An 11,307-nucleotide genomic window follows, 5' to 3' on the forward strand; every position below is an offset into this window, starting at 1 on the left:
CGTGATGTGTGTTTTGTCCTATAATTGAACTTTATTTTTAATCCCAGCGTCCGTCCCTGCAGGCCTTTTGCCTTTTGGTAGGCCGTCATTGTAAATAAGATTTTTTTTCAACTTCTTCAGGCTAGGGTCCCTTTTTCTCAATTTCTGCCTGACTGACATGCCCAAAGTAAACTGCCTGTTACTCAGGCCCAGAAGCCAGGATATGCATATAATTGGTACCATTGGATAGAAAGAAATTTGAAGTTTGTAGAAATGTTAAAATAATGTATGAGACTATTACACAATTGATATGGTAGGAGAAAATCCAAAGAAAAACCAACCGGAACTTTGTTTTTTAAGATCCCATGCTCTTACAATGGAAAGCTATGGGGCATATGCAATTCCAGCTCCCAGATTGCAATTCCTATGGCTTCCACTAGACGTCAACAGTCTTTGTTCAAGGTTTCAGGCTTGTTTCTTCCAAAACGAGGAAGAATTTGGAGTTTTGGTACTGGGAGTCAGAGTTGGAAATCAGTCTGTGTGCGCATGATGAAGAGGATATTTGCTACTTTTGGTTTCCTATTGGACATATTTCTTTCCGTATGAAATATTATAGTTTAATTACATTTTAGGGTACCTGAGGATTAAATAGAAACTTATTTTTACTTGTTTTAACAAAGTTTAGCGGTAGCTTTTTGGATTCATTTCTCTGCATGTTGAACGAGTGGATTACTCAAATCGATGGTGCCAACCAAACAGACTTTTTGGGGTATAAAGAAGGATTTTATCTAACAAAACGTCCATTGATGTTGTAGCTGGAACGCTTTGGATTGCAAATCAGAGGACGATTTTCAAAAAGTAAGTGAATATTTAATCGCTATTTGTGATTTTATGAAGCCTGTGCTGGTTGAAAAATATTTTGATGTGGGACGCCGTCCTCAAACAATCGCATGGCATGCTTTGCTGTAAACCCTATTGTAAATCGGACAATTCAGTTAGATGAACAATACTTTAAGCTTTTAACCGATATAAGACACTTGTATGCACCTAAATGTTTAATATCCATAATTTTTATGATTATTTATTTGAATTGTGCACCCTCCAATTTCACCGGAAGTTGTCGACAGGTGTTCCGCTGGCAGGACGCCTAGCCCTAAGAAGTTCTGACTTCTTAAAGTTAAATAAATAAATAAAATACTATGTACCTGTGCAGAAACTTCAAACAACTGGGCCATCTGGCCGTTGCCTGCACAGCCCAATATGCAAGGTCTGTATAGACAACCACCCCACCTCAGACTGTACCTCCACACGCCCCTGCAACCTGTGTGGGAAAGGGGACCATTTCTTCAGAACCTGCCGGCAGGGCAAGGGCCAAGGCCACCAACCAAAATCCAAACCCCCTTCACCCTCTCCACCAGACAATAACATCAAAGACACAGACCTTTCTACAGGCACAACCCAAGATGTCTCAGAAACAGCCCCCCCCCCAACGCCGGCACCTCCACCTTTGCATCCCCAACAAATCCCTTCCTTACCACCTCCACCCCCTCCAAACCCCTGGTCAAATGGGAGCCGGTTTAGAGAGAGCTTACACAACTCCAGTTCTTAGACGACGACCCAAACTGGACAAACATTTCCAAACGGACAAGACCAGACAAACAACAGAACAACAAGAGACCAGACCAGAAGACCACCCCAGAACCCAAACCCTGATGCCAGCCAGCCTCAGTCCAGACCCCTCAGACCCTCTGAACCACCTTCCCCCCTCCCAGCATCCCCCATTCCATCACCAAGACAGTACAGTACAGGGTTTCAACAGGCAGTCAGTGGGGAGGCACGTCAAGACCTGTGAACAGCCAAGAACCACTCAACACAAATGACCCGCTAGAGGCCCTCATCCAAATATGCAATGAATCAATCAGACCTGAACTCCCCCCCAATAACCCATCATCATGACCCTGACAACACACTCCGAACAGAAAGATTTTCCCCAGATGGGTGTTCAAGGTGGCCTCCCCACTACATAATCCATCTATAGATGGCATGTGGTACCTAGAGAGAGCTTTCCCCAGGTGGATCTAGGCACTGTTTGCTCCCTCTGTCTTCCAGCCTCTGGCGTCCAACCTTGCCGTCACATCGCTTCTCCTCCAACACCAGCCCAGGCCAATGGACATACCCTCCACCACCCCCACACCCCTGCTCCCTCTCCATCTCTTCCCCCCTTCTTCCCCCTACTCTTTCTTATCCCTCTCACAGAACCAGACCAGAAGCAGGAACCATTCATCACCACACCAGAAGGCACGGAGGAAGGACCAAAGCTCTAGACCTACGCCCGGAGCGAAGAGGCCACAGGAGAGTACCATCACTGACCTCCGGGTCTTGTGCTTCCAGGTGTTTGCTTGCTCCTCAGGTCGTTCTTCCTCCCTTTTGCAGATCCAACACCAGTCTCGGTTCCAGCCCCAGACCCAGCACCAGAACACCGGAAGAGGCACAGAGGAGGGACCAAAGATCACACCTTCACCTGGAGCGAGCAGACAACAGGGAAGTGCCACCATTGACCTCTGGGTCTAGGGCTCCCTTGTGTGTCTGCTTGCTCCTCAGGTTGTCCTTCCTCCCCTCTACAGTACCAACCTAGGTTTTCCTGGTCCCAGACACAGCACTGACCAACCACAACTGTCACCGCTTTTCAGCAACTGCCAGCACAAACCCCACCACAAAGACACATACATTGTGGACTGACTGACTGAATTGACTGACAGATTTTTCTGATTGCTTTTTTGGATTGATTGATTGCATTTGTTTCTTTAAAAAAAAAAAATGTTTGATTGAATGACCTTTTGGTTTGCTTACTTTGAATTGATTACTTATTGTTTTAATTGTTTATTATTTGGAATTTTAAATTAAGGATGGATTGAATTTGAACTTGTTGAACATTTTAAACTGTAATGAATTTTTGAAAAAACTGGCATTGTGGTTTCATGACTTCAGGAAGCAGAGGAGGGAACATGACCCAATCCAAATCAACGGGACTGCAGTAGAGAGAGTCATCAGTTTTAAGTTCCTCAGCGTCCACATCACTGAGGACTAGACATGAACCAACAACACCACCACTCTTGTCAAGATGGCGCAACAGCGTCTCTACTTCCTAAGGCGGCTGAACAAATTTGGCATGCCGCCTCTCCAAATACTTCCGATGCACCATCGAGAGCGTTCTGACCGGTTGCATCACGGCCTGGTAAGGAAATTGCTACATCCACGACCAGAAGGCCCTCCAGCGGGTGGTGAAGAAAGCCCAGTACATCACTGGGACCGTGCTCCCACCCATCCAGGACATCTACTCGAAACAGTGTCTGAGGAAGTCCCACGGTATCATCATCAAGGACCCCACACACCCCAGCCATGAGATGTTCTCTCCCTTATTGTCGTGCAGACGGTATCGGAGCATGAGGTCTGATATAAACAGGCTCAGAGGAAAAAGTTTCTATCTACAACCAATCAGACTGCTGAACACTTGAACTGGACGGACCACGTGCTCTGATCACCGTTCCTCTTTTGTTCTCTAATGCTCCTCTATTGTTCCTCAAGCAAGGGGGAGGCCGATGACATCACAAATCCCCATGATACCAACTCTTTGAATGCTCTACACCTTGAAGTTTGCAGTTGTGTCAAAAAGCCCTATTTTGCTCAAAACTGATTTTGTTTTACCCAATAGTGTATACTTTACTATATTTATACTGGCTTTCAACAGTAAAAGTAATACAAAACAAATCCATAGTGGACGTCTTTGAGCTTTACACAGTTGCTGTACTAGGACACAAACAGAAAGAGTTTGACCATTGTGTAACAAAACCAGTCACTCACACGGTCCCACAGACCATGACCTAAAAGTTTCATCATAGGAACCTGTAACCTAGGGAACTTTGCCCTACTATAAAACGTAACACTTACACGTAATATCCTATTTTCTAAGCAAGGACCCAATATGCATAACCTTTTTAACTCTAATGTCCATTCATTTCAATATATCCATTTCTCTCTTGTACTCCTAATGTTTAGGAGAGCAAGGTCAGAATAACCCTGTAACGTCAAGCTAAAGCATATCAAAATGTAATCGGCAAACTGTAGACTGTACAGCCAATGTCCCAAGTACCTAACGGAACAGAGCACAACCCTACTCGGTGACATTTGTCCTTCCGCCAAACTGCCTGTGCACTACTTCTCCCTCTCCACAACATTTTTTGCACGTCGTCTCACAATGATCATTGCACTTCCGAAATAATCACACTGACATAATCTTTGGGCATAATCAGAGCAACTACAACAAATCATTGTCTCATATATTTGAGACACTATATCGCACTGGTTTTAAGAGTCCGTTTCTTTGCTATGAAATTGAGTGGAATTTTTTTACTACTGTCAAAGTACATACATTAATGTTCAGTAGCTATCTCAACAACCTTCAACATTATGATACTTGTGGTCCCAATACACATGAAACGCTAACCACTACCGTAAATAAATACTTGCTATTGACTGACTTGCTAAACAGCCAATCGAAATACAAGATGAAGTAGTTCACGAATGACGAACTCCGAGTTTGGCCAATGGAAAACCGTTATTTAGGCTCGATCTCTGAGCACCTCATCACCGCCTATTTTGTGTCCGTGGCGGAGTACTACCTATATAAACAAGACAATCCGAACTTTAAAGCGCAGTTGTAAAAACTTCCAGACAAAACACAAATAGACGTCCACATAACATGACTGGAATAATATATAGTCATACTGCAGCAGAACAATTTGTTCAACAAGGAAGTAGCTAACCGTCTCCATTTAGTTAGCTGAAAAGCGTATTGACAACGTTGTTTTGCTACAGTAACTAACTAACGTTAGTCATTCGTCATCGAAGCTGTCCAGTGTAACGACCTGCTGTGAATTTATATGTGACTAACGTTAGCTACCTACATGTAAGTATAATTCTCTTCATTAGCTATTTCAATATGTCGTTAGCGAGGTAGCTAGTTAGTAAGCTATATTGCTGTTCAAATCCCTAGAGACAAGCTAACTTATGATATAATCGCTTTCTCCGTCTTGTTTGGGTTGGGTATAACGTTAGGTTGGCTAACGTTAGCTAGCTAGCACAGCTAATTAGTAGTAATAACGTTAGCTAGCTAGTTAATATAGCTGACGAGGGGATATCTAGCCAGCTAGCTAGAAAGTTAAATTTAAACTATTTTGAGCTAACAACCAGAAACGGCTTTTTGGTTAGCTTGTTGGTCATTGAATGACAGTGAAGGGTGGGAGACTGTTGGCTTGCCCCAAATGTTCTAACGTTAAATTACACATCCGAAGAGCTTTCATTAATTAACCGGTTAAAACTATACCGTAACGTAAGCATAGCTGCTGTTTAGAGTACAACATTTCCTTCACATCCTGGGTGCGTAGCTAGCTAACGTTAGCTACATTATTGATTGATGGATTCAATTGAAGCGAGGCAAGCTGTTGGATTTGGATTGGACGTTTGATCATTCGTATCATCTCATATAGCTAGCTAATGTTAACCGTCATTTCTAAAAGAGAAAGGCATCTGTGACCGTGAAAATAAATTCAATGAGGATTATGTAACAACAAGGCTTCTCTTTGCTAGTTCAGCTCACCAGCTGCTCTCTAACAATACATTATTCTCTAGCCAGTGGTGGTTCACGGACACGGTTTCTTCTGTTACCATCACTAGACAACATGATTCTTTCATCTCATCATATCAAATGAATTAGGGACGTGAGTGTGTCATCGCGCAAAAATATTATATATCAGGTGAGCATACAATGTCTCGGATCATTGGCTAATTACATTGTTACTTTAATTGCGTTAAAAACGCGATGAGGCGCCACTATCCAGAGGTCAACTAGGCTTGCTTTTAGCTGTCACTAATACTAGAAGACTGCCAGGGAACCCACAGCGCTTACTCTGAGTCCGTATGTTTAGGCCTTATTTAAAGCTAGTGATATTGTACACCTGGTGGACACAGCAATGCACTGTACTGGGAAGTGAATGGCAGAGCACATTTAGTACTATACTGTAAATGCAATCAGGCTTATGAAGCCAACATCTTTACAACGGTGAGCTAAACAGATTATTTCATATCATGATAATATATTCTATTTAGCAGATGCTTTTATCCAAAGCGACTTGCTGTCGTCATGCGTGCATACATTGATCATATTACTTATATGAACGTACAGTTTTGTACTATGGGATGGTAGGTTTAGCAATAATGCCCAAGGGGGTGTGGTATATGGCCATTTATACCACGCCTAAGGGCTGTTCTTATGCATGATGCAGAGCGCCTGTATACAGTCCTTAGCCATGGTATATTGGCCATATGCCACAAACCCCTGAGGTGACTTATTGCTATTATAAACTGGTTACCAACATATAAAGAACAGTAAACAGGTAGTTTTGCATCATACCAGTGGTATATTGTCTGATATTTACATGGCTGAAGTGCTGTTTCAGCCAGTCAGCATCCAGGACCCAAACTACCCAGTTTATAATTAGCCATATAGCATTGTTATCATGTTTTTGTTAATTTATCTCTCCTCTTCTTCCAGGCTTAGGAACCTTATCCTGTGGACGGAAGGATATCGTTTCAGCAACTACCACTTACTCTGTCCCTCTGTTTGGTCCAAACTGCTCATCACTGCAACGCTTAGGAATACCCACGTAATAACCGGGAAGCAGCTATGCAGCTTGAAATCCAAGTAGCACTTAACTTTATTATTTCCTATTTGTACAACAAACTCCCCAGACGGCGTGTGAACATCTTCGGGGAGGAGCTCGAGAGGCAGCTGAAGAAGAAGTACGAGGGCCACTGGTACACGGATAAGCCATACAAGGGCTCTGGGTACAGGTGCCTCCACGTAGGGGAGAAGGTGGACCCTGTGGTGGAGCAGGCAGCCAAGGAGAGTGGCCTGGACTTGGACGACGTCCGGGATAATCTCCCTCAGGACCTTAGTGTGTGGATTGACCCCTTCGAGGTGTCCTACCAGCTTGGCGAGAAGGGGCCGGTCAAGGTGCTGTATGTGGATGATAACAACGGGTCCGAGTTGGACAAGGAGATCAAGAACAGCTTCAACCCAGAGGCCCAGGTCTTCATGCCCATCAGTGACTCTATCGGGACCTCTTCTGAGTCCAGCTCTCCTTCACCCCCCTTCGGGCAATCTGCGGCCATTAGTCCCTCCTTCATGCCGCGCTCCACCTATCCTATAACCTTCACCACCGCCACCTTCGCCGCCACCAAGTTTGGCTCCACCAAGATGAAGATCTCCGGCCGCAACAACAACAACGGTAACGGCAACAAGGTGGCCCGCACCTCCCCAACCAACGACCTGGGGCTGAATGTGAACACCCTAATGAAGCAGAAAGCCGTTTCCACCTCTATGTACTCTCTGTACGGCCTGGGCCAGCAGCAGAATGCCTCTGCACTCTCTCCTAATGCTAAGGAGTTTGTGTTTCCCTGCCTCCAGGGCCAGGGGAGCTCCGGTGGCGTGTTCCCCAGCCTCCAGGGCCAGGGGAGCTCCGGTGGCGTGTTCCCCAGCCTCCAGGGCCAGGGGAGCTCCGGTGGCGTGTTCCCCAGCCTCCAGGGCCAGGGGAGCTCCGGTGGCGTGTTCCCCAGCCTCCAGGGCCAGGGGAGCTCCGGTGGCGTGTTCCCCAGCCTCCAGGGCCAGGGGAGCTCCGGTGGCGTGTTCCCCAGCCTCCAGGGCCAGGGGAGCTCCGGTGGCGTGTTCCCCAGCCTCCAGGGCCAGGGGAGCTCCGGTGGCGTGTTCCCCAGCCTCCAGGGTCAGGGGAGCTCCGGTGGCATGTTCCCCAGCGAAAGCTCTCTCAGCCTCAGCCCGCTGCAGTACAACAATGCCTTTGACGTGTTTGCGGCCTACGGAGATCTCAACAACAAGTCCCTCAATGATGGGCTGAATTTCAACCTCAGCAACATGCAGTATTCCAAGCAGCAATTCCAGTCGGTCATGGCCAACTAAACCTGACACTAGGACGTAAAGATGTTATTTCTTAATGACAACGGTAGCTTGAAGGGAAACATTAAGAAGAACTGGACTTTCAAGGAACCTCTTGAGGAGCTTTCTATCTAGTTAGGGAAGCAGCATGTATCCAAGGGTGCTTTTTCTCTGCCCTATTGAGTTAGTTTTTTTTTACAAAAATGTTGATGTATGAACACGTCCAAGCTTGATTACTTAAATTCAACATGCATAGTTGTTTCTCTTTTTTTTTTTTTACTTTTTTTTTTGACATTTTTTTTTGCCAACCGAGCACAAATATATTTTTGTACAATGTTCGAAATACTCCATTAACATGGATTAAAAAAAATAAAAAAATGTTTGTCCTCTTACAGTGTTTTACATGTTAGGACATGGTGGATTTGTATGACTTTGCACTACTAAATGGGGTTACTTTGTCTTTTTCTACTTGTATAATTTAATTTAGTACAGAATTTAAGATATCAGAGTATATATTGTTTCTATGACATGGCAGTGCATTTATATCTTTTTACTACTCCAGTGATGGCTGCAGCAGCTTGTCGTTGTATTTCTTTTTTTTTAGTAGTATTTTTATTTTTTTCAGGTAAAGAATTGTCTTTAAACTCCATCACATATTCTAAAGATTGCGTACAGAGTATTCCTTCGTGGTGGAATTTCATGTACAACAAGAGTTGTATTTTCTCTTAAGAGTTAAAAGAAATTTGCTATATTATGTACAAAAATGTAAATTGTATACATTTTAATTTTGTACCTACATTGTGTAATACTTGATAAAAAAATACATTATAACAAAGTATTTTGAGTCCGTGTCTTAGATGTCAAGAGGGACTGGAATAGTTTATTGTTTTGTATTAAAAATGCTTAAATTATGTTTCTCTTTTTACATTTTTTTAAAAAATATTTGCACCCTGGTCTTTTTAATAAATTAAACTACAGTCAAAACATGATTTGTGGACATTGGATTTCTTGATAAGGACAGGCAGCATGCTTGCATTTGTTAGGCCCAGAATCTGTCATCTTACTACAAATAACTCATTACTATAACTACATTTGGTATGTGATGTATTGGAAAGTAATGGGGCTTTTATGACAGGACTAGACAATTAATTTAGGACCAAGACAAGGCCTGACTCCTCACTATTCCGGGGATAGTGTTGATGCATTTCATTATAATAGGCCATCAGTAAGACTGATCAATGCACATCCACCTTCTGAATGAACAACCTTGGCTGTTGGGCAATCCTTGACCCTGGATGGATAAAGAAGCAAGCTGTGAAAGTGTATAACTATATACACGTCATGTTTATAGTCTTGTGGCCAAAGGGCAGTTTAAGATAATACACCAAGCCAAAGTCCATGCCCATCCCTGGGTAACCTTTCATGTGATTGGTGTGGAGGAGCTATTTTTGTCACTTATCAAATTATTGTGACTGTATCAACCAATTTTCAGGCTGTTGTGTTACTTAGTTTTTTTATAGTCAAATCAAATTGTATTTGTCACGTGCTGAATACAACAGTTAAATTCTTACTTACAAGTCAATGTGCAGGGGCACTGGTTAGTCGAGGTAATTGAGGTAATATGCACTATAAAGTGACTATTCATAGATAATAACAGAGTAGCAGCAGTGTAGAGGGGGGGGGGGATGCAAATAGTCTGGGTAGCCATTTGATTAGATATTCAGGAGTCTTATGGCTTGGGGGTTAAAGCTGTTTAGAAGCCTCTTGGATCTAGACTTGGCGCTCCGGTACCGCTTGCCGTGCGGTAGCAGAGAGAACATTCTATGACTAGGGTGGCTGGAGTCTTTGACAATTTTTAGGGCCTTCCTCTGACACTGCCTGGTATAGAGGTCCTAGATGGCAGGAAGCTTGGCCCCGGTGATGTACTGGGCCGTTTGCACTACCCTCTGTAGTGCCTTGCGGTCGGAGGTCGAGCAGTTGCCATACTTGGCAGTGATGCAACCTGTCAGGATGGTGCAGCTGTAGAACCTTTTGAGGATCTGAGGACCCATGCCAAATCTTTTCAGTCTCCTGAGGGGGAATAGGTTTTGTCGTGCCCTCTTCACGACTGTCTTGGTGTGCTTGGACCATGTTAGTTTGTTGGTAATGTGGACGCCAAGGAACTTGAAGCTCTCAATCTGCTCCACTACAGCCCCATCAATGAGAATGGGGGCGTGCTCGGTCCTCCTTTTCCTGTAGTCCACAATCATCTCCTTTGTCTTGATCATCTTGAGGGAGAGGTTGTTGTCCTTGCACCACACGGTCAGGTCTCTGACCTCCTCCCTATAGGCTGTCTCGTCGTTGACGGTGATCAGGCCTACCACTGTTGTGTCATCGGCAAAGTTAATGATGATGTTGGAGTCGTGCCTGGCCGTGCAGTCATGAGTGAACAGGGAGTACAGGAGGGGACTGAGCATGCACCCCTGAGGGGCCCCCGTGTTGCGGATCAGCGTGGCAGATGTGTTGTTACCTACCCCTACCACCTGGGGCCGGCCCGTTAGGAAGTCCAGGATCCAGTTGCAGAGGGAGATGTTTAGTCCAAGGGTACTTAGCTTAGTGATGAGCTTTGAGGGCACAATGGTGTTGAATGCTGAGTTGTAGTCAATGAATAGCATTCTCACATAGGTGTTCCTTTTGTCCATGTGTGAGTTTGAAAATGTCGGTGAAGACACTTGCCGGTTGGTCAGCGCATGCTCGTAGTACACGTCCTGGTAATCCGTCTGGCCCTGCGGCCTTCTGAATGTTGACCTGTTTAAAGGTTTTACTCACATCAGCTGTGGAGAGGGTGATCACACAGTCGTCTGGAACAGCTGATGCTCTCATGCATGTTTCAGTGTTACTTGCCTCGAAGCGAGCATAGAAGTTATTTAGCCCGTTTGGTAGGCTCGTGCCACTGGGCAGCTCTCAGCTGTGCTTCCCTTTGTAGTCTGTAATAGTTTTCAAGCCCTGCCACATCTGACGAGCGTCAGAGCCAGTGTTGTACGATTCGATCTCAGTCCTGTATTGACGCTTTGCCTGTTTGATGGTTTGTCGGAGGCATAGCGGGATTTCTTATAAGCTTCCGGGTTAGAGTCCTGCTCCTTGAAAGTGGCAGCTCTACCCTTTAGCTCAGTTGCCTGTAATCGGATGTTGCCGGATGTTGCCTGTAATCCATTGCTTCTGGTTGGGGTATGTACATATAGTCACTGTGGAGACGACGTCATCAATGCACTTATTGATGTAACCAGTGACTGATGTGGTGTACTCCTCAATGCCATTGGAAGAATCCCAGAACATATTCC

The 11,307-nt window shown here is 44.7% G+C and overlaps 1 protein-coding gene across 1 annotated transcript; it reads left to right on the forward strand.

Annotated features, from left to right (window-relative positions):
- The first annotated feature begins 4,667 nt into the window (after positions 1–4,667).
- LOC115156046 (protein Tob1) lies at positions 4,668–8,971 on the forward strand. Its single transcript, XM_029703259.1, has 2 exons — positions 4,668–4,945; positions 6,590–8,971. Exon 2 carries the CDS (start codon positions 6,722–6,724, stop codon positions 8,009–8,011), a length of 1,290 nt encoding a protein of 429 aa, XP_029559119.1. The 5' UTR covers positions 4,668–4,945; positions 6,590–6,721; the 3' UTR covers positions 8,012–8,971.
- Positions 8,972–11,307: the final 2,336 nt, after the last annotated feature.

Source organism: Salmo trutta, chromosome 2 (genome assembly GCF_901001165.1).
Source record: "Salmo trutta chromosome 2, fSalTru1.1, whole genome shotgun sequence".
Classification (NCBI taxonomy): domain Eukaryota; kingdom Metazoa; phylum Chordata; class Actinopteri; order Salmoniformes; family Salmonidae; genus Salmo; species Salmo trutta.